We start from the raw sequence: 24705 nt of genomic DNA on the forward strand, positions 1-24705 counted from the left end.
TGTGTGTGTGTCACCTGTGTGTGTGTGTGTGTGTGTGTCACCTGTGTGTGTGTGTGTGTGTGTGTGTGTGTGTGTGTCACCTGTGTGTGTGTGTGTGTGTGTGTGTCACCTGTGTGTGTGTGTGTGTGTGTGTGTGTGTGTCACCTGTGGTGTGTGTGTGTCACCTGTGTGTCACCTGTGGTGTGTGTGTGTCACCTGTGTGTCACCTGTGGTGTGTGTGTCACCTGTGTGTCACCTGTGGTGTGTGTGTGTCACCTGTGTGTCACCTGTGGTGTGTGTGTGTCACCTGTGTGTCACCTGTGGTGTGTGTGTGTCACCTGTGTGTCACCTGTGGTGTGTGTGTGTCACCTGTGTGTGTGTGTGTGTGTGTGTGTGTCACCTGTGTGTGTGTGTGTGTGTGTCACCTGTGTGTGTGTGTGTGTGTGTGTGTCACCTGTGTGTGTGTGTGTGTGTCACCTGTGTGTGTGTGTGTCACACCTGTGTGTGTGTGTGTGTGTCACACCTGTGTGTGTGTGTGTGTGTCACACCTGTGTGTGTGTGTGTGTGTCACACCTGTGTGTGTGTGTGTGTGTCACACCTGTGTGTGTGTGTGTATCACACCTGTGTGTGTGTGTGTATCACACCTGTGTGTGTGTGTGTCACACCTGTGTGACACACACAGGTGTGTGTCACCTGTGTGTGTGTGTGTGTGTCACCTGTGTGTGTGTGTGTGTGTCACCTGTGTGTGTGTGTGTGTGTCACCTGTGTGTGTGTGTGTGTGTCACCTGTGTGTGTGTGTGTGTCACCTGTGTGTGTGTGTGTCACCTGTGTGTGTGTGTCACCTGTGTGTGTGTGTCACCTGTGTGTGTGTGTGTGTGTGTCACCTGTGTGTGTGTGTCACCTGTGTGTGTGTGTGTGTCACCTGTGTGTGTGTGTGTGTGTGTGTCACCTGTGTGTGTGTGTGTGTGTGTGTGTGTCACCTGTGTGTGTGTGTGTGTCACCTGTGTGTGTGTGTGTGTGTCACCTGTGTGTGTGTGTGTGTCTCACCTGTGTGTGTGTGTCTCACCTGTGTGTGTGTGTCTCACCTGTGTGTGTGTGTGTGTCACCTGTGTGTGTGTGTCACCTGTGTGTGTGTGTCACCTGTGTGTGTGTCTCACCTGTGTGTGTCTCACCTGTGTGTGTGTCTCACCTGTGTGTGTGTCTCACCTGTGTGTGTGTCTCACCTGTGTGTGTGTGTGTGTCACCTGTGTGTGTGTGTGTCACCTGTGTGTGTGTGTCACCTGTGTGTGTGTGTGTGTGTGTGTCACCTGTGTGTGTGTGTGTGTGTGTGTCTCCTGTGTGTGTGTGTGTGTGTCACCTGTGTGTGTGTGTGTGTGTGTCACCTGTGTGTGTGTGTGTGTGTGTGTGTCACCTGTGTGTGTGTGTGTGTGTGTGTGTCACCTGTGTGTGTGTGTGTGTGTCACCTGTGTGTGTGTGTGTGTGTCACCTGTGTGTGTGTGTGTGTGTCCCCTGTGTGTGTGTGTGTGTCACCTGTGTGTGTGTGTGTGTCACCTGTGTGTGTGTGTGTGTGTCACCTGTGTGTGTGTGTGTGTGTCACCTGTGTGTGTGTGTGTGTCACCTGTGTGTGTGTGTGTGTCACCTGTGTGTGTGTGTGAGTCACCTGTGTGTGTGTGTGTGTCACCTGTGTGTGTGTGTGTCACCTGTGTGTGTGTGTGTGTCACCTGTGTGTGTGTGTGTGTCACCTGTGTGTGTGTGTCACCTGTGTGTGTGTGTGTGTCACCTGTGTGTGTGTGTGTGTCACCTGTGTGTGTGTGTCACCTGTGTGTGTGTGTGTGTCACCTGTGTGTGTGTGTGTGTCACCTGTGTGTGTGTGTGTGTGTCACCTGTGTGTGTGTGTGTGTGTCACCTGTGTGTGTGTGTGTGTGTGTCACCTGTGTGTGTGTGTGTGTGTCAACTGTGTGTGTGTGTGTGTGTATGGTGAGTGTGTGTGTGTGTGACGTGTGTGTGTGTGTGTGTGTCAGGTGTGTGTGTGTGTGTCACCTGTGTGTGTGTGTGTGTGTCACCTGTGTGTGTGTGTGTGTCACCTGTGTGTGTGTGTGTGTCACCTGTGTGTGTGTGTGTGTGTCACCTGTGTGTGTGTGTGTGTCACCTGTGTGTGTGTGTGTGTGTCACCTGTGTGTGTGTGTGTGTCACCTGTGTGTGTGTGTGTGTCACCTGTGTGTGTGTGTCACCTGTGTGTGTGTGTGTGTCACCTGTGTGTGTGTGTCACCTGTGTGTGTGTGTGTGTCACCTGTGTGTGTGTGTGTGTGTGTGTGTCACCTGTGTGTGTGTGTGTGTGTGTGTGTCACCTGTGTGTGTGTGTGTGTGTCACCTGTGTGTGTGTGTGTGTCACCTGTGTGTGTGTGTGTGTGTCACCTGTGTGTGTGTGTGTGTGTGTCACCTGTGTGTGTGTGTGTGTGTCACCTGTGTGTGTGTGTGTGTGTGTCACCTGTGTGTGTGTGTGTGTGTGTCACCTGTGTGTGTGTGTGTGTGTGTCACCTGTGTGTGTGTGTGTCACCTGTGTGTGTGTGTGTGTGTCACCTGTGTGTGTGTGTGTGTGTGTCACCTGTGTGTGTGTGTGTGTGTGTGTCACCTGTGTGTGTGTGTGTGTGTGTGTTTGTGCATGCAGTTGTGATCTGAGCTGCTTGCTGAATAAAAACATGGCCTGGGGTTTAGTGAGTGCTGAGCTGCTGAAAGGTTTAGGGGCTTTCATTGGAACGGCTAAAACAAGCACAGGAGGCTGCTGAAATTCATTACAAATGCTTTTGGCTAATGGAGCACAAATCCTTGCCATATGCTAAATTGGGGATACGAAAAACAGATCGCCAATAAATAAACAAACAAACAAACAAACAAATATTTCAGCTCCATTTGGTCCTTGCTGAACGGCAGTAGCAAAACAACAAAACACAACAACTAATGAAGCTTTCTAGACCTTTCTATTTCTGTACAAAACATCCCATAATATTACACAACAAATACTTCTAATATTTCAAGCATCAAAATAAATAAATAAATAAATAAATAAAATAAAATAATAGCAGTTGTAATGAACAGGAACTATTTATCAGGTGATGTAAAGGACGTTGTATCGGTGAAAGGTCACGTGACCGAAAGCAGAACGAGGTCTGAGTAAACTAGACCACCTAAAGCAGAACTATTGGGTGAAAAGATCTTCAATATAGCGAAACAACTAAAATTATTACAGCATTACAATGAAGACAATTTTACTCAACTCTACACTATTCGGTTTACTGTAATATGAAGAGAAGAAACACTGGACACATTGAAAGATGTTCAAGGTCATTTTGTCATCATTGACGTCAATCTGAAACCAGCTCCACGATCACACCATGTCCTACATCCTCATCTTACATGTCCGTTTCTTTTACAGACAAACAAACAAAAAAAAATCACCACCAATAAAAGTAAAGGTGCAAATTTTGTCTCAAAACTATTTCTTTTTTTTCCTCAAATGTTTCTCTTTTATACTAAAGATTGTGGAAAAGAATGAAGGACGTTTTCCTGATTAAACTTTGTTTCTTGATGATGGAATAACAGAATGTCTTGATTTTGTTTATTCTAACAAAACCTACAGACTCGATTTTATTGAGTATGCGACTTTATTAAGCCTCGTTTGTATAAATAAATGTAACTCGTACAAAAGTGTGTCTGCTTGTGATATCTAGTGTTAAAAAGAATTCGCCTTGGCTTAAATACTCGAATGAGAAGTTCTTTTGTTTTGCTTTTCGTATGCAAATTGTATTCAAATCGATCAGTAGCATTTGATCTGGCAACCCCTGTGTCTAGCGCTTCGTGGATACGGCCTTAAATGGCCAGAGACTCTGCGCCGCGGTGTTTGTCTATGGCGAGTGAACCTGACTGAGCAGGAAATAAAGCATACATTACTCTAACCCACAGTAAGTCAGGCATTAGTGCAGTCCTGTTAGTAGTGTGCGCGCGCATTTGTGCAATAGAGATAGTGCATTTTCACCCTTACACGAGCGGACACGCCCGAATTAGATAACAGTTTTTCTTTGGATAACAACGGCGCTGCTGCCTCTACACGTGGAAAGGCCACAGACTAACGTGGCTGATCTATTTTAAAACAGGTCAGACTGCCAGAGAGGCTGGAAGGACACCAAATGACAGTACAGACATACTTTTTTTGTCCTTCTTCCTCTCTTTTTCTTTCTTCTTCTCTTCTTTTTCGTCGTCGTCTTCCTCCTCTCCTGCCCCGAGCAGCGTGAAGATGATTCCGGTCTGGGAGTTGACTCCGATGGCGGTGACGACCATTTTTCCAGAGCCCTCCATGACATGGGTACCTGTACACAAGAGGACGCACGGGTGAGGGCATGCCGTTTGGTTGCAAGTACAATAAACACAACGGTTCGCACACACAAACAAACATGCAGTGTTTAATTTCTGCGTAAGTGCTATCTAAATATGGGCTGTCTTTCGGACCAAACGACCCAAAGAAGCGGCTATTTATAAAGCACCGAGAGCTTCCTTTGACAATTAAGCAAAGTGGGATTAAGGCCGCTGCTGCTTCGTATTACAACACCGAAGAAAGGCCTAAATAAAAACACCACCTTGCTCTCGAGCTTCCTTTCACGGAGCAAAAGAAGCGCAGGGTGATTATAGAGTGTACACGGACCTTCGTTCGCATGCGATACCGCAGCATTTCCCCATATAGCCGACCCAGCTAATCAGCATCATTTATATTTCATAACTTTAACTGCCTGATGGAAAAAAGTACTTGATACTTTAAAATGGAAAAATTGCTCATTCGACCTGAGGTACTTCTATAAACAGGAAGAGGAATTTGAAGGGCTTTTGTGTATCGGTACAAAATCCAAACACATAAAAACACACAAATATCCAGCTTCTATCCATCACTGGATCGAATAGCGTCCACTGGATTACAGAACGCTCAACGATCAGCATAATACACGATTAAATAATAATAATAATAATTAAAAATAATAGTTTTAAAGAAGGTCCGAAATGGCGAGATTTTGAACAGGATTCAAAAGACTGAAAATAATCACACTTTCAGACGCGACTCTCATTTCAGTTTAATTTGCAAATAAATCGTGCATTATTGCCTAAATGTTTTGATCTTCCTCTAGATACAGTATTAGGGCTGGGTGAGTTGATGTTGGAACAGTGACATTACATTATTCACACTTCTCTGAGATATCTTGAACCGTTAAAGCCTATTCTGTAACAAACCTTCTGCGATTTCTATGCGCAGGAAACAAATTAAACTACCGTCAAAATAACTTTATAAAGTATTTATACGGTCTTTTCACTAGTCATCGGTCAGGATTAAAAATGTGTGTTAATGAGATAAACGTTAAATGAGATAATCTTCCCTTTCCTCTGATGACCGCTGCTTACAGCACACGTTCACTTCTAGAGAACACTCAGCACCAGGGATTAGAGTATGCTCATGTCTACAGTGACAAAATAAAGCTTTTCCCCTGATGATGACGACATGCTCGACCAAGTAACACTAGAGAAGCGCAACGGCCACCTCAACCTCGGGATTTTGTAACGGTGTGGTTTGGGGACTGAATAGTTAGCGGTCCACATGCACAGGAGCCTGAGATGACGGACAGATCCCTGATTACGTAAAGCGTCAAGCCACGGCAGTCTCTCCAGTTGTGGTGTGAGTGAATATTAAATAGGCTGATGATCTGACTCATTTAAATACTCTGAGAAAATGTGTTCAAATAAAACTGTACAACACCTCACTGTGCTCGAGATCAAATTTGTGCTCATTTACTCGCTATTAAATAATAATTGTTAAATAGTATTTGACTGTATTAAATGATTAATCATTAATCGCCCTGACGGACGGTCGGTCACGGCTTCGTACCTGACAGCAGCATTGGATCCTTATCTATCAGCTTCTTCACGTGGTCCGATTCTCCTGTCAGAGAGCTCTCGTCGATTTTAAGATCGTTCCCTTGGATGAGAACGCCGTCGGCGGGTAAGAGGTCACCTGCAAGACGACAAGAACAATGAGAAGAAGGAGGTCATATCATTTCCGCAGCCGGCTCTCGCATGCCCTGCAGAAGGTGAAAGCGAACGTGTGCTTCCTGAAGAGGGAGGTGAAAACCAACCTGCCCTCTTCTAGATACACGAGCTCAGGAGGGAAGGCTGCAGCGGGCCAGTCGAGAGCACGTCATGTTAAATCGCGTTCTGCGTCACGGCCATTTAAAGCGCAAGCTTACCGTATTTGATTTGTGCGACATCCCCGACTACGATCTCTGCCACGGGGATCTGAATGACTTGCCCGGCGCGCACCACTGTAAACTTCTGCTCTTGTTCAATGCGGCTCTGTAAGCCACGGAACTGCTTCTCTTTACTCCAGTCGTTAAAGGCAGTCACTAGCACCACGCAGATTACAGAAAGGAGGATGGCTGCTCCTTCGATCCATCCTGCCTCGGACTCGCCCTCGTCTTCCACTCCTCCCGATCCTTCCCCGCATTCTACACGCACAAAACACATGACACTTTTAACAAAAGAAAAACAACAACAACAACAAAAAAAAAAAAAAAAAAAAAAAAAAAAAGCTTACCACACAATATCAGATAAAAAAAAAAAAAACTTTGCAAAAGGTATCGTGAGAATTTAAAAGCGGTGCTTACTGTGATCGTTTGTTTCCGGAGGTCTATAAAAAGAAAGGCCTAATGAAATTATGGCTGCCACTTCTAGAATGATCAACGTTACGTCTTGTAACGCTTCCCATACTAACTGAAGAAAAGTTTTTGGCTTTTTCGGAGGTATAAAGTTCTGTCCAAACACTGATTTTCTGCTTTCGATATCAGCAAGGTTCCCACTTAAACCTGGGGGGAAAAAAGAGAACAGAAATGTCAGATTTCATTACAAGCATTAAACATGTCTAACTATGTGAATACAGATGTGCTGATTCAGTATAAAAAAACCACCATCATAAGAACTAACAAAGCAGAGATCAAGGTTACATTTGATCAACATCTGGCGGCACTGCATCGCATCGATGACCTACATTCCAGCTGTCGCTTGAGAGCCAGTTTTAGCTGCGAGACTCTCATTTAGGCAAATTTCCCTTTAATCCAAGCGTTTCTGTTGAACACAGAATTCATGCCTCGGCTGCTTCGATTTGCATAGTGCTCTCGCACGAGCGCTGAGAAACCCAACACACGCCCTGCAACATTATACTGTACACTAACATGTGAAAACAGGCTTCAGTTACTTTTGCAGATTAGCAGCATGAGCTAACTGTACCAGCTACAAACACGCTCCACAGGCACGAACCATCTCTACTACTTATTTATTTTTTTATTTTATTTTACAATTCACACTAAACTGCTTTGGATGCATGATGCAAATTTGGTCATTTAAAAAGTAAATGAACGTATTTGACTGCGTCAGGAATGAACCGTGTAGGATGTGACTACGGTGCTGTCAGAACCGGAGCAAAATAAATAAATAAACAAACGGAGGAGTGAATACAAGTCATTGAGAAAGTGTGGCTGCGGTCGGTAAATGGCTGAGAATGGAAATTCGACGTCTTTAGTACATACAACTTGTCTGCAGTACAAACAGACTTTTATCAGCAGCAAAACAAAAGTCGCTGTTGACTTACATCACTGCCTGTATAGAGGACACAGAGGGGAGAGAGAGAGAGAGAGAGAGAGAGGAGATTTAAAGCTGTAACTATCCCATATATCCTATTCTGTACGCTTAACAAACCCGTTATCCGTATCGACGGGAGCTAACGTACCTAACGGAGGCTTTAACGTAACGCACAACCTCCACGCCTTCGAGTAGGTAACCGTTTAACGTGGTCGTCGTCTCGTCTCGCTCTGCATTGTTTCTGTATGTGGTTGAATCTCAGATGATGTAGACTGTATGCAGAGTGCCCAACACCATTGTTTAAAAAAAAATCTAATCAAATTATATACAGTATTTCCCGCACTATAGGGCGCACCTAAGAGCCTTAAATTTTCTCAAAAATCCGCCGTGCGCCTAATAATCCGGTGCGCCTTGTGTGTGCACAGAGTTCAAAAATCTGTAAAAATGTTGTTGTGCAACTTTGGTAAGCGCTCTGCTTGATTGACTGTCGGACCATTTCCCGCTGACACAGGGACGTAATACATACACTACGTACGCTGGCAGCGATAAACCAATCAGAGGACATTACGTAATACGTACAGTATGTATGCTTACCTTCACCACGCCTCCGGTAGGTACAGTATAACTACCGGTATGTTGCAAAACATTTGTTTCTTCCTAACCATTATGCGCTCCACACTCCAGTCCAGTAGGTGGCGGTAAATGCACCTTAAGTTGGTTTGCCATCCGCCAATAAAAATCAGATGCTTACGAGGCACAATTCAAGCTACAGGCTATCAGTTACACGGTTGTAAATGGGAATAGAGCAGCATCAACACCAATGAATCTATGGTTCGGAAGTGGAGGAAGCAAGAAAATGTACTGCGCCAAGTTAAGAAGACACAGTAGATGAGGACTTTGATGGATTTGTGGGAGAAGATTGATTAAAAAATAATGTGTGTGTTGTTAAATAGTAGAATAAAGTTCAACTGAACTCACTGTTTTGCTTCCGTTACCTTTTTTTGTGGACCGTATGTTTTAGCATGCGCCTTATAATACGGTGCGCCTTATGTATGGGTTAAGTACAGAAATAGACCCCGTAATTGAGACTGCGCCTTATAATCCGGTGCGCTTTATAGTGCGGAAAATACTGTACATATTATACGCAAAATGATGAAAAAGTAACGGCATCCTCACTTTCTGTGTGTACAGAAAAACGTTGACAGGTGGAGATTTGTGTGATATTCACACAAATGCAGAGTCACTGGTGCTGAGCATTATCTCTCCGTGTGTGTGTGTGTGTGTGTGTGTGTGAGAGAGAGAGAGACAGAATTGGCAGAGGAATCAGCACAGTCCATTGTCATGTTGATGATGATATGCGTCATTACTGAAAAAACTGAAACTTGCACCCTCATTACTTATTCAGACACCGTCTTTCATTCCACCACACGGCAAATGACAAAAAAATTCCACAGTGGTGTTGTTCTGAGTGAGCGAGTGAGTGTGTGAAATGAAGTGACGTGACTCCGGCAGGAATTATGTGCTCGGACAAGGTGAGCGAGTCGCTGTGACATGACACGACGTGAAGTGTCTTGACGAGTCGGGAGCTCAGACAAACACGAGAACAAGCTGATTAGACATCTGGGCTGTTTGTTTTGCATTTTTTTTTTGTAGTCACCTGATGGACAAGAAGCATCTCCTTTAGTTTAAGGGGGAGGGAAAAAAAAAAAAAAACTTGCTCTACTTGTGATTGTAGTTCACAATAAAAGATTATTTGTGGTATGTACTGTATATTCTTTGTTTTTGGCGGCCTGTCTACAAAGCTGTAAGGAGCACAAGCTCTGCGCTCGCTGCACTACACACACCAGCCTTTACTAGTCGTTGATTAGCTTGCACAAATCACACGTGACCTTTTTATAAACCATTCAGAATACATGCACAGCACACACAGTCACCTCTTATGTGCGATGGTTAGATAAATTTCCTGAGCTCATGATCAAACGTCGCCTAATCACTTAGTGACTTTTAGCCAAGATCGCAAACGTAACGCAAGAATGTCGTCTAATATAAAGGAAATGAAACACTTATATCTGTGCTGGTGCTCTGAATACTTTATTAACGTGACGTAGGGACGGAACGTGAGGGATGGAAGCAGGGAGAGGGAAAAAAAAAAGTATGAGAAGGACGAGAGGAAAAGAGGATGGAGAAAGAAGGATGGAAGCGAGGGGGGGGGGGGGACCAGGAGTCACGGAAGGAAGGAGTGACAGGGCGAGAGGGGGAGGCAGGAAGAGATGGAGGCAAGGAAAAAAAAGGAGGGTGTGGAAGGAAGAGAGGTAGGAAAGGAAGGCAGGAAGGAAGGACGGAGGTAAAGAAGGAAGGGATAGATGTGTGGAAGGATTTTTTTATACTCTAATCTCATTACTAGCTCATTAAAAGATCCTTTTTCCCCTGTTTTTTGTCGCAGTACACACAACGGCGTCTATAATCACATCCCATGAGACGAGATGAGACCAGCAAAAGGCACGGTCCGTGTCTCCACAATACAACCTTTGTGTCCACGTTTTTGCATCAGCGACAAGGCGAGATTAAAGTCCAGCAAAGAGAAAGACAAAAACATTACAGCTTCCCTCTCTCGCAGGCCCATCAACATGTGCGTTTCCATGCCATTTAATCACATCTGCATACACCCCTTTCACAGCGCACTCAAGAGGATGCTTTAATTCCCGCTAGGGTGACGTGACCACATTGGAAACAGGCTGTAATTATGGTTTAAAAAGCAAGGTGACAGACAACCCTGACTGCAAGGAATTCAAATCGCTGACTGCTCCTGCAAATAGATTCAGTCCGGCTTCATTCTGCAGCGCTGCACAACTGCACTTCTGCTCACAGACGCGACGCTTCATCCGCCGATCTATTCCCTTTCTACAATCCTGAGATCCATGAGACAATTCTAATATCCTGAGCAGAATAAACAGTAACCTCCGTTCCCACCTCCTGTCACGTGACTGTCATTTCGATAGACTCGACATAAAGTGCTCATCACAACAGGGCACAGGTTCAGAGAAACTCCTAAAGTGGACTGGTACCGACACCAGAAACCCCTTCAGTAAACATTTCCATACAGAAAACTTTGACAGTGTTTACATGTTTTCTTGGACAAACAGCATTTATTAATCTGTTTATTATTATGACTATAAATATGATTATGTATAAATACATGCACGTGGCAGTGAAAGGGAGAGTTGCGAAATAGAAACGCGTCAGAACGGTTCGTTAATCTACGCTTAACCGTCGGGGGTGAGTTGGGGGCTGAAGCGCGTCGTTTTCGTTCCACTTACATCGTTTACTTACAACTTTACTCACTTGTCAACAATTACCATGTGTAATGAATGGCACATTGTGCGTTTTAACGCTTCATAGTTAATGAATCAATATTAGTGTTAGTTCCTGTTCTCACTCACATCGCTGTTATATAGAGCCCCCCTCCAGCCCCCACCCCACAAATCTCCCTTCTTCTCAGCATCTTCTCGCTGTCTCACTATCTCCTCCATTCTTTCTCCTTTTATGTCTTTTCTTTATATATTTGCATTTCTTTCTCTTTGTTGCTGTAACAGAGAAATTTCCCCAATTCTGGACGAATAAAGGTACATCTTATCCCCACCCCCCTCTCTCTCTCTCGCTCACCATCTCTTTCTCTTGCATTGTCATTTTACCCCAAAAACAAAAACAGTGAGCACGAACTCTCCTGAGCTGAAGACTTTCTTTACAAAAACCACGACTCCTTCGGTAAATGTTAAAGTGTCTCCCAAATACACCACCAAATCAACTAGTGAATCTACAACAACAATTTTTTACAAACCGTTCATTACTAGTCTTCGATTATACGACGGGAAATTAAAACCGTCTGTCATTCATGTCACAGCTTCCTTCAGACCAGCTGACCGATCAGATTCCGGAAGTGAACGCTCCGACCAATCAGATTCCAGAAGTGAACGCACCGACCAATCAGATTCCGGAAGTGAACGCTCCGACCAATCAGATTCCAGAAGTGAACGCACCGACCAATCAGATTCCAGAAGTGAACGCACCGACCAATCAGATTCCGGAAGTGAACACACTGCTATAAAGTGTAAACCGTGTAAAATCGTATAAACTTACGATTTGCAGCTGAACACTACAGAATGAAGCACTTGGCATAGTTTCTGATACTGAAATAAAAATGTAACCTTAAGAGAAAGTGATGTATAAATATATCTGGATATTATTAATGATATCGGTCGACAACAGCACAGAAATAAATGTGCTCGGAGCGTTCGGATCAAAACCTATCGAACGTTCAACTTGCAGCAAATGATGTAACCGTGTATGATCGTTTGGTTTAAAATGTATTTGAATATTAGAACGATTCTCGCTGACGTCGTGTAGACGTAGAGCACATCAGATATTACACCGGTGATGGATCACCTACAGATGTGTAGTGACCTCACAGATGTGACTAGCGGTTTAAATCGGTCATCACGCATCTCGTAGTCATTCTGACCATAAAATATTAATTTGTTGAATTAAAATAAATGATCATTTTTATACAGACTCCGAAACGGTGTGTTGCATTGTTTATAAATCTGAGAATAAAATAAAAATAATAATAAAAAATAAATAAATAAATAATGTAACATGAATCGAATGAAAGCGTTCGACTCCTCTCTCTCGTCTGCTTGTACAGGCTGTTTAAACATCCGATGGCCTGCTGATAAAACTTTGAAGTGAACTGAAGGTAAAAAAAAAAAAATGCCTGTCTCTCTTCTGCTTGCTCTTGTCCATTAGCTTAGATATGGAAAGCTCTGACATCTGTCTCGCAATGGCGTGTTATTATTTGATCGATCGGTCCATGGCATACGTGCTTTTGAAATCTCTTAATGTTCTAGCATGAACATTTTTTTTTAATCCCTTCCCTGATTTGATTCATGTGTGTAATCTATTGGAGTTGAGTCCTTCTTCAGCGTACTACTGTAGTGTGCAGAAACCAGCGCAGACGTCTACTGACTCAAAGTCTATGTTTAGATTGGTCTATTCATGAGGACACTTCACACCGCAGGAGCCCGGGGCACGAACGGGAGTTGTACAGTGCCAGCGATTTGCTCACATTTGCAAGTTAAAATAATCATGTGCAAATGAGAAGATCTTTACGAGCATTGTTGTAGACGATCAGTCACACCGGCGCCGGGTTGGGCGAACGTCTTGTTTAGGAATACGTGAAAGACGGAAAGGTATAAACGGAGACGAAAGAATGCTGAACTGCGACGGAAGCCGAGCGTTTTGAAATAAGCGCGATTATGTGGACAGAGCTTTAACTAGGGCTGGGGGATGGGCCTGAGTAATCGTCTAAAATGTAAATCGACTCTAATCCTGTGACATACGATTTGGAAACGGATAGCGATGCGGAAAAAAAAAAAAAAAAAAAGAGTCATTCTGAGTCCGCTTTCTGCTTAGGCTGAGGATTTCCACCAATGACGTGCGATCATCGTGTCCCACGCGAGTTGGGGAATAACACGTGACTCGTGTTGGGGACAAAAATAAGAGAGGTGTGTTGGGTAGATAAAAAGACAGAAAGGGGGGGGAGGAAATCAGCATGAGATGGGTAAGAAAGAGGTTACCATGGCAACCCTGCTGTAAAACAGTCTTATTTGGCTGAGGTGTAATTGCTTACCACTTGATTTTTTGGTGTTTTGTTTTGTTTTTAAACAAAAGGATATTAGCGTAACTATAACGACACTGTTTTAGTTCGGCTCTCGTGCGGCCGTAGCGCTAACGTGACAAAGAGTCGAGACGTTACGGGTTATTAGGTTCGAGCGTTCAGGATTTCAGCTGTTCACTGGGACTTTAAATCACAAGCGTAACATGTTGTCATGGACTGTGTTGTGTAATTAAAGGAACCTTTAGGTAACGAGAGAAGTGCACTGAGGATATATTCTCAGAAGAAGTATGCTCTTGGGCGAGGGAGACAGAGTGGCGTGGGACGCTGCAGTGGATCTGACTGCAGTGTTTGCACCTTTGCTTTGGTGCATGCTACACACACAAACACTGCACAAAAACACAGCTACTTAGTTGACACTCAAATGCAAAACGCACACATTCCTGTATATTCTGTATACATAAAAAGATCTGATGCTGTGGCATTTAAAGAGTTTATGATGGTGGAACATGAAGCCATGCTCATAATCCACTGATGACAAAATGAATTTAATTGCACACTTCCTAAGATTGTGATGAAGCACCGCCCATAGGATCTACAGTGACTACGGAGATGAAGCGCATCCCAACAAACAAGCATTTAAAAGATTGGTCAGTTTTCAAATGACTGCATACACTTTTGCTAAACCCACATCTTACTCCACTATTGCACCTTTAATGCCAAGATAAACAACTAATCAAAACTTCTAACCAGAATCCTAATTCCTATTGACTGCCTTTTTAATGCAAGACTATTTTAAGTAAGTAAGTGAATAAATAAATAAATAAATAAATAAATAAATAAATAATGGGAGCAAATACATTTTAAATCATAGCAGTGATTTCAATATTATTTCCTTTCCAGTATGAGGTCAAGGAACCAACATCCTAAAAATAAACATTTCCCCAAGTGGCCCGAGTCTGGAATTCGTCACTTCCTGTGAGGCAGGAAACAGGAGTATACGATGTCAGATAGCTGATATAGACGGGGTCTTCGAAACATGGAGTGGTGTGTCGTGATGAAAAGCTGTGTAGAAATTATTTTTCTTATGACAAAAACGAAACACTGCACAGAGATATTGAAGGATGTTCTGAAAATGTTCTAAAAACAACTATGATTTGGTTTAAACTAGGGCTGGGTGATAAAACGATTACGATATGTATCGCGATAGACACGTTATCGATATAAATTAAAAAAAATGTGTTCGTGACCCGAGAAGTTCGGATAAGTGGTAGAAAATGAGTGAGTGAGTGAGAGTGAGTGTTCGATAAAACGTTTGCTATTTTTTATTCTTCGTCGGAAGAAAGCAGAGGTTGCGAAGCAAGCTTGGTTCCATTAACAAAAGGCACTCGCTCTCTGGTAACCTAGTAACGTAGGGAGTGACACGCTAACAGCCAATCATGTAACAGTATCATGTTTGGCTGCGCCATATCGTTGTTGCACTATTTTATTACACCTTATTAAGCATTTCTTACATTTTCTTTCATTTTGCACCTGAAATGTTAAGAGATAATAGTTAAGTGTTCATTGTGACTTTAGACTTATGTTTACATTGTAATTATTTGAGGTTTCCTGGTTGTTGATATTTAATAACTGAGGGGATTCTGATCAGAGGATAAATAATAAAAATGTTTAAAGGTAATATATTTTTCTCCTGGTCCTTATTTTAAATGGGTCATAAAAAATATCAATAATTATCGATATCGACTGATATGAAACACTGATATCGTGATACAGTTTTCAGCCATATCGCCCAGCCCTAGTTTAAACAAAATGGATTTGGTGTTTTCCTTCTAATTTGTATGCAACCGGGAGGAGGGAGGTGTGGCATATTAAAGGAACATAAAGTAATGTGTGTATGATGTCTAATTACGAGATATGACATATTTCTGTTAATACTGTTACTACAGAGGAATGCCGGAGGTTGTGTGAGAGTCAGCAGTTTGCAGGTTACATTACGTTCTAATTATCTTAAATATGAAAACCACCAAAGTGCCACGGTCAAGTCATTAGTTCATTAAAACTGACTGAACGGGAACTCTAAACCTCTCGTGTACACACACACACACACACACAGACGGCTGTGGAGGAGGATCAAGCAGCTGTGGATGTGATGGATGATGATTTTTTTTTTCTTTTAATCTAGGATCAAACTGAAAATCCCTCGTTTGGCTCACAGTTCAGTGGAGGTCATGCCTGTGATTAAGCGCAATGTGCATGATAAGGGGATAAAGTGCTGCATGCAGGCGAGCGGACGCGAGCAGTTTCGCTTTCTCGACAGGTATGCCGAGTGGGTGGAGACAACGGAAGCGGCGTCGTGGAATTCTGAAACGCCACGAGGCGTGTCCGAGGATGTAAATTCACAACTTATGGATTATTTTCTGTGGTATTTCTATTCTATTCCTCTCTGTAGCAGAAAGTGTGACACTTTAAAAATGAATAAATAAAAATTAAAGAAAAAGAGAGGGGGAAAAAAAAACTGGCATTGTTGTGACTGCATAAGATGATGAATGTCCAAGTTGTTCTTTCCATGTTGTCCTTTCCATGTTGTCCTATGCCATGAATGAAGGCTTCACTTACCGCATGCAGACTCAATAAACCACATACTTTTTGCATACTCATAATTAACAGAAAGTAAGGAAGAATATCTGATGTACCATCTACGGGTGAAGTTTTCAGTCTGTTGCAGAGTCCGTTAACGTCCCCGTAAGTATCCTGGATTTTTTGTAATCCCTCGGCCCCCCGCAGTTCCATGAGTGAGCGCAGGTCTTTGAGCGAGCAGCCGAATTCCCCATCGTGATTGGGCTCCGCTATGGAGTTCTTTACCCCGCTGTACGAGTTGTTAGCCATGTCGCTGTGGGGGGAGGGGGGGTGGTTTTGTTTAGGCGTCCCAAAGGAAAGCTAAATCCTCAGGAGACTGATGCCAGTAGTTCCCATAAACAACTGACGTCCTTCAACGAAGCAGGAGGAGGAGGAGGAGGACTGACTGTATATGGCAGGACTGGGTCAATTCAAAAGCCATTTCCCTCAACTTCTTGTGTAAGCTCATTCGTTCATGCTGACAGGAGAGTCGCAGAACACAATCCATACAAATCTGGAGAGAGAGAGAGAGAGAGAGAGAGAAAGAGAGAGAGAGAGAGAGAGAGAGAGAGAGGGAGAGAGGGAGAGGAGGTTAGTATTGCAACTGGACAGTGTACAGAACTACGCAAGGTTGTTATGAAATGAAACACTGAACACCTAAAGTTCAGCAAGATTCCATTACACCTAAAAATAAATACAATGTAGGAACACCGGGTCACTGGCTCAGGTTCAACATGACACACTGCATACTTTCACACAGGAGGAAAAACATCACAGCTCCTATAACCTGATAACCTAGCGAGTTGGGGCTTTTCCATTCATCTTGTATGAGGTCGAGAGGGTGGGGATGGGGGGGGGGGGGTTTGTCGGTCAACTTGTGCTAAAACCGACCACCACTCTACACTATTTCTACTGATTTTACATGGCAATTTCAATGGAAAAATCTTTGATCTTTAGAGGAAGTAATAATTCTTATTTTTATTTTTTTTTTACATTTTAACATATAAACAAATAAATAAATACACCACCCACATACACAACAGGAAATGCAAAAAGAGCAGCAACTTAAGCATTTGGTTTACCGTAAAAAAACCACTTGTACTTGATGGAAAGGAAATTGCGAGAGAATGGAGGGAATGTTGCTTCATACTCATACACAGTAGTACTGGGTAATTCATGCTAGTGAACTGGACATTTATATAGCCACGTGGTTAAAATAAATAAATAAATAGTTTGCTACCACACCATGATTTACCAAATTTGATTGGTTAGAAGGCATGTCTGAGACAGCAGTTCTTTAATGTAAACGTCGGGTTTATATAAACGCGCTCTAACATGCATACTAATATGTTACTGTTTCTATAGTAACGACTAGAGAGAGAGAGATGCTCTGGTTAAAAGGGGACGATTTAGTGGCTCTCTGCTTGCATGTTGTGCCATACAAATACCCCCCAACCCTTCCACCCCATAGATACATACCCGTTAATGCTGAAAGCTTGGTTAGCAGTTTAAGCTAGTTTAATATGCTTGCTGTAGAATGAGTGAAAAAGGGTTAATGAGATTAAACCGACGCCTTTCCTTAGCATAATCCCTTGGCTACTTGCTGTGAGAGAGAAACCTGTGCGAGAGCATTTACTATGCAAAATTGTCTCCAAAGTGATATTATTGCTCAGCTGCATAAGAAATTATAAAATGTCAGCATGTCTTTTTTCATTGGAGCATTGGAGCTGATGTTGGGGATTTGGATAGATTACTGTTTGATGATGTAGCATTTGGTCTGAAACGTTGATCGATCGACCGAACATCTCTTGTTCATTGCCTCATTAAAGAATGTTTTCTGAGTGTTATATTTAATCTCCAACAGGTCAGAGGAGTCTTGCACAAGTTAGGTAGCTAAAGACCGGACCAGAGGATAGAAAGACAAACATTAGATGAGAAGAAGTGTGAAATACAAAAATACAGAGAGGTTACAGAGACATCCTGCCTTGTTCGTTAGCTGGCTATGACTTCATGAGCTATGGGGTAAGCATACAAACTCCTCAACCATGATCGGTTTCTTACTCCATCCTTCCCAAAGCTTTTAAGCACTTCCTTTATCATGTCTGTATTCCGGTCTTCATTATACTGGACATATGTCTTACATGTAGAAATATCTCACAGTATCTCAGGGACACTGTAGTGTAGTTTTACTTCAGTTTTTCAGACTACACTGCAGCTTTGAATAATTTTTATGGATAAATAAATCTTTTCGAAAGACGTTCTCTCGGGAGCTCTCGGGTCCAGCGCAAAAGAATCACACTTCCTCGTGTGTCAGAAGAGGAGCGCATCCGTCGAGCAACCGGTTAAGCTTCCTGTCTGTGTACCGGTCTTGTCATAATCAAATGAGCCAGCTAACTTGTTTATAGCAGGAAATGACACCACCACAGCGTTACTAATTTTCAAACAACAAAAAAAAAACAATGTCCTGGTTGAACCTTTGTCTGAATGAAAAGCGTCAAAGCACAAGCTCCTGCTCTATTGGATCCGCCCGTAGTGGACAGAAGCTCGAACAAGAGGTCGAGCTTGGCCAAAGTGAGCGCGGCGCCAACATTTGCTTCACGTTAACAGTTTCGGGTTGCAAAGCAGGTCACATGTCACAACAGCAGAAAATCATTGTGACTGGATGGCTAAAGAACAGCTGGGATGGTACACGGCTGAGCAATGGCACACACTGTCTTAACTCTTTCATCACTGGACTGGCCATCCTTACCAAACACACACAAAACGCTTTGTAGTGTCAAGATGCTATAATATGTACTCTATAATCTCTTTTTCTTCTCTGACTGATTTTCGTTTCACCCTAAAAAAAGCACTGGAGCATATAAACCTACAGAACCCCAAACCCCACCCCCACCCAACCCCATGCATCCTAGCTTGGCAACTGGACCCCCAATGTGTGTGTGTGTGCTCTGTGTTTGCAAGTCAAGGACAGCAATTCCAGGGATCCCTCCACACTGGAGTCACAGGCAGTGATGTATTTTTAGAAATCACCCAGCCGACCCCTCCTCGTTCCTGTTCTCATCCCCAGAGCGGCTGCAGCTGAAGTGGGTCATGACACGTCTATCTGAGGGGAATAAAGCCGAGGTGTTGGTTTTAATCGCACTGTACGGTACAGAAACCCCTTGGAGTGAGTGTTGTTCGCGCGACACATATTTACACATGTGTGTGCACACTTCGCTGCTTTCTGTGTGTGACACGAAAAGGCCGATAAATCGAGTAGGCACAGTGACGACACAAAAAAATGTCCGAATTTACATAAATGACATCATCGGTCTAGAGTTTGTACTGATTGAATGGATGAGGAAAGAACTGCAAAGGTTAAAAGATTCTGATCTGAAGGGATCCATGAAGCATTAGTTCATTAAGATACACAGCAAAAACCAACCTGTGTGTTAAACACTCCGCCGTCACACACAGGTTGTAATGCACTGGAGCTACAAAGTCATTAACAAGCTAAATTAAAAGTAGAAACGTGTACTAAATTGTACCTTTCCTTGCCAGGGAGGATTTATGAGCCTTATGCTAGATCCAGGTTTCTAAGTGAAAGACAGGTACCCCATGATGTACCCTCGAAGGTTTCATCCAAACCGAGCAAACTCAACCAGTTTAATCATGTGATCTTGGTGTTCCGATGCATATAAGCTGTGGCTCGTATTACGCCGGAGTATAAACCTAAATCTTCCCCAGCCTTTTACATTAAAGCTGTGATCATACCAGCAAGAGACAAAGTGACAGGAAACTATACATTTTTGACACATTCAAACTATAGTCAAATTAGTTATGACGCATTAAAATGACAAATCGACAAACAATTTTGACTCGAGTGATTCCTCGGATGGAATCTGTGCTTTTCAGTTGTTCCTGTTATATCCAACCTATCATTAGATTTCAGATAGTTTATAGAACCGTTATGGAGATAAACAAAGCTTGAGCTGTTAATAACTAGTATGAATAGGTCTGGAAATTAATACATCAGTATTTTTACTTTAATGCAATCAATTAAACACAAATAAATGATATCTTGTTCAATCATGTTCAGCAGGCTGCATTTCGGCCATGACACTCGTCAGAGCTGGACATATGGATGGCACATGCCCACGGGTGACAGCGGTAGTGCTTGTGCCACGCCCACGACAGACAAAATACACACGAACCGAGGACAAGTTACGGGTCAGCAGCTTTATCTGAACAGCCCCAGCTACTTAACCTTCTATTTAACTACAAAGCAAGTGCAAGTAGATAATGCTTTGAGGCTAAAAGCACCCTCTTAACAAATAAAAATAATTACTCATTAGACGGAGATGTTTGCCAAAGCAAGTCTACATGGACAATTTCTGTATAAAAAAAAAAGAAAAAAGAAAAAAAAAAAGAAAAAAGACAAAGTGCCCATGGAATCAACGCCGGTGACAAATCGGGTCAATTATAACGCACCAAAACTCAACCTAATTTATTTCACTGTAGGTTTTAAGCACTGAATCCTTCTCCTTACAAGTGTGTTCACTGTGTATATGTTTTTGGTCATTTACTCGGTTTCTGTTCAACAGATCGAATGTTAATTCTTTCAGAATTCCCAAACATACTCTAGATCAGAGCTCCCACACGGTTCCTCGAGCCATGCTTTAGCTGCAAGCTAAATCATTTCAGCTCTTTCCCTTATAAATCAAGGAGCATTTTCACCTTTGTCCTGTCAATAAAGGCAAGCAGAGAGCACAATGTTATTTGACACACCGTTGTGCACAGCAACAAGTGCTTACTGAAAGAAAAGAAAAAAAGAAAAAACACAACGGGGGAAATTTTAGGCAGTATATATAGTATATTTTTTGCTATATATGGATTAAAAGTCAAATTAAGGCAGCACAAAAGACAAAGAAAAAAAGTGTTCTCCTGTTACTTTCATCATGAAGATGTGATAAACTGATTGGAAAAATTACAACACTTGATGAAAGGAAGACCTGATATTACAGGGAACAGTTTATCATCATCATCATCATCATCATCATCCAACCATGAAAAATCTTAACCTCTTACATTTCCATCGGAGAAAAAAAGAAAGACAGACAGAGAGAAAGAGACAGACAGGGAGAGACAGAGACAGAGAGACAGAGACAGAGAGACAGACAGACAGAGAGAGACAGAGACACAGAGAGACAGAGAGAGACACAGAGAGACAGAGAGAGACAGAGAGAGAGAGCCAGACAGAGACAGACAGAGAGAGAGACAGACAGAGAGAGAGACAGACAGAGAGAGAGACAGACAGAGAGAGAGACAGACAGAGAGAGAGACAGACAGAGAGAGAGACAGACAGAGAGAGAGACAATAGAACTTCAGCTTTAAGTGGCCTGAAAATCTTAACTGGGAATTGGATTTGCTGCATCTTCATTTTTCCCCTCACATACGTCTATTACTTTCTCTTTGAGAAAATAAAGTCCTAAATGCAGAGAGACGCGATAGTGAGAGTGGCTGATTAGAGAGATTGGCTGATTAGAGAGATTGAACGTTGCAGTTTCTGCGCATGAGCTTTGAGATAAAGTATTGGCTTGCGTGTAAAAGAGTGAAGACAAGTCTGTGATAAGTAAGCAGTAAGTGTTGGGAGAACTTTGATAGCATTAGGTTGCTACATGAAATACGCTACTGAGCTACGGAGATAAAAACGCAGCCCGGCTAAAAGTTCTTATAACTGAAATGGAATGAAACCACGGGACACCACTTGGCCTTCGGCACATTGAACTCGCTGCAGATATATATTTAAACATATTGCATTAAAAAAAAACAGTTCTGTGAAAACCTGCTGTTCTTTTTCAAGGCCGAACGGCTTTTTAGTTGCAGGTCAGATAAAATATTTCTTTTGAACAAGTGGTTGTTTTGTCTGTGTGGGATTAGGTTTACCGAGTCCCATCTTCTAAATAGTGAGAACTCTGGCTGATGTGAAGTGTGATGATTTACTGGTAGCTTGAAGCTGCTAGCTCAATCTTTTCTGTATTAAATACTTTAGATTGCTAGATTAGCCATTAAAGAAGCGCTGCTCTGAACTCTGCTCATCTGAAAGTGGACATTTTGGTTCACAGGCTCATTTATTTTTCACAAAGAACTTTGAATACCATTATGTTTTGTTGTAGTTGAACTATTGTGTTAGCTAGACGTTTTGCTCACTGTGTTTATTTTAAGCTCCTGCGAATCAACTGTTTCAGGTTTCATTATTATTTTCAGTCATATTACAGTCGTTAGTTAATTGTGCTCACCTCATCGTTTTGGTGTTAATTAAAGAACGTGGCATTTTTGACACTGCCTCTTTAAACACTCAGTACACTGTAGGTCAGGAGTGCAATTGGACTTGTGTAAAGGATTGTGTAAAGGCTTTACCACGGTTGTCACACTGTACAGGCTGCAACACCGCTGCTAACGTCTGGAGACACTGTGGGTTTAAATGTCAGGGCTTGTGTCTTTAACTACAATGCCGGTGTAACAGTAACGTGCTGCTGTACTGTTCCTTTCGGTTCCACTTTGAACAACAATTCATTTGGACAATTCTCGCACCTCAGAGTAACGCCGGTCACTTGGTGCTTCTGGATATTATACTACACAATAGGCGTGTGTATGTGTGAGATATCCTACACACCAACCTAGAAGATCTTGATGTTCGACAGTGTATTAACACTGCTCACGTACACTTGGAAGCACCAACAGGCCATCTAATCGTGTGTGGTGTAGTGTGATGTCACTTCCTCTACTCATCTACATTCACCCTGTACTATGACCTCTTTGACTAAAAACATTTATTTAAATATTAAAAATAAAGACAGAATTATATGATGATATTTAATGGCATTTGTTTGATAGACGACATGCATCAGAACATGTACATATAATTATTATTTGTTATTTGATGCGAATAAAAGGTTTTAAAGCTAAAGCTGCACCTTTATCCATCATGTGTCATCAGGCCTTAAACCTATAAATTATCCTTCATTCGTAAACGATTTGAGACGTGTATGCAAAAGGACACACGGAGGCGCATTTCACGGCTTTGTGGCTACGCTGGTCCAGCTGAATTGTACTGCCAGTGTGAAAGTTAGCATGTACTTCACTTTACAGCAACACGGAGCTTATGGAATAAATCCCTTAAGTGATAATATACTTGATGATGCACCGTAACAAACGCTGATGAGTTGAGCAATGATCCTCCTATTTTCCAGCCGAAGCCTTTCGACTTTCCGTCTCGCTCCCTAACGTCGAACTGAAATCTACAAGGATTAAAAATGAACATGCTCTTTTGTGAAAAAGCAGTGTCTATTCACTGTTAAGTGTTTTTTCTACTTGAACTTTGACCAGTGGCGTTTCAGTTTTGAACCCCTGCCCTCGGGTACGGTGACTCAGTGGCCCTCGGTGCTCTGATCCTCTCGTTCCCTGATACTTGAATTTCACTACGTCTGTGGACTCCTCATTTGTACTTTGTACGGCCTATTGATCGACATGCCATGGCAGGGAGTGCAGCACTTCCTCGCTTCTCTGTTGCTGTGCCGTCGCTGTTTGTGTGAGCCATCAGCGAGAGGAAAAATATCCCTCTGGAAACAACTGTTTTGAAGTTAAAAAGACTAATGTTTGTTTCCTCTGACAAACCAGCTGGATCTATATAACTGTGTAAGACAGGGTCAGGTTATCTAGTCCGGCTCATTTGTAAGGTGATGACAGAAATGTAAAAAGCTAAAGACCTTGGTTTCTCATGGAATTTATTTCATAACTTAAATGCACACCTACGCTTATGAAAACAGCACAATTTCATCAAGTAGCCTAACATCAAGAGATTCAGCTCCAGGGTCAATAGCAGAGAGGAGAAGAGACAGAGAGAGAGAGAGAGAGAGAGAGAGAGAGAGAGAGAGAGAGAGAGAGAGAGAGAGAGAGAGAGAGAGAGAAGGAAAGAGGAGAGAGACGGAAAGAGGAGAGAGACAGAGAGAGAGAAGGAAAGAGGAGAGAGACAGAGAGAGGGAAGGAAAGAGGATATACGATAGAGGGAATAAAGAGAGAGTCAAGAGAAAGTCTATCTATCTTATCCCCTTAGTCTCTCCTATTCCTATATATTATCACTCTTCTCTCTCTCTTTCTCTCCTCCCTCCCTCCCTCCCTCCCTCCCCTCCTCCCTCCCTCCCTCCCTCCCCCCTCTCCTCTCTCCCTCTCCTCTCTCCCTCTCTCCTTCCCTCTCCTCTCTCCCTCTCTCTCCTTCCCTCTCCTCTCTCCCTCTCTCTCCTTCCCTCTCCTCTCTCCCCTCTCTCTCTCCTCTCCTCTTTCTCTCTCTCTTCTCTCTCTCCTTCTTTCTCTCTCTCTCTCCCTCCTTCTCTCTCTCTCTCTCTCTCTCTCTCGTCCCCTTCTCTCTCTCTCGCTCTCTCTCTCGTCTCTCTCTCTCCTCTCTCTCCCTCTCCTCTTCTCAGTCTACTGCTTCTCTCTCTTCTCTCCTCTTCTCTCTCGCTCTCTCTCTCTCTTCTCGTCTCTCTCTCTCTCTCGCTCTCTCTCTCGTCTCTCCGCTCTTCTCTCTTCCCTCTTCTCTCTCTCTCTCTTCTCTCTAGAAATGTAGGAGGTGACAATAAGCTGACCTACAGCCGAACCCATGGAGGCAGCACATGAGGGTTCTGCACAAAACCCAATGGCGGACAGTCAGATCAGGTGCGTTAACAGGTGTGTTTGATGACGAGTCTCATTCTCACACGCACGTAGCATATAAATAATACTCAGAGAGA

At 42.9% G+C, this 24705-nt stretch overlaps 1 protein-coding gene across 4 annotated transcripts in view; it reads right to left on the minus strand.

Moving 5' to 3' along the window:
- Positions 1-24705, minus strand: part of atp2b1a (ATPase plasma membrane Ca2+ transporting 1a) — a 45629-nt gene that overhangs the window by 16463 nt on the left and 4461 nt on the right. For all 4 annotated transcript variants that reach the window (XM_047803750.1, XM_027160322.2, XM_027160325.2 and 1 more), the window contains exons 2-6: positions 16015-16451; positions 6678-6875; positions 6261-6518; positions 5903-6028; positions 4182-4343 (exon numbers count right to left, since the gene is read on the minus strand). In XM_047803750.1, the coding sequence (XP_047659706.1) occupies positions 4182-4343; positions 5903-6028; positions 6261-6518; positions 6678-6875; positions 16015-16207 (937 nt within the window). In that variant the 5' untranslated portion in view covers positions 16208-16451. The remainder of the gene's footprint in view (positions 1-4181; positions 4344-5902; positions 6029-6260; positions 6519-6677; positions 6876-16014; positions 16452-24705) is intronic.

The sequence above is a fragment of the Tachysurus fulvidraco genome, chromosome 19 (genome assembly GCF_022655615.1).
Source record: "Tachysurus fulvidraco isolate hzauxx_2018 chromosome 19, HZAU_PFXX_2.0, whole genome shotgun sequence".
In the NCBI taxonomy this organism is placed as follows: Eukaryota; Metazoa; Chordata; class Actinopteri; order Siluriformes; family Bagridae; genus Tachysurus; species Tachysurus fulvidraco.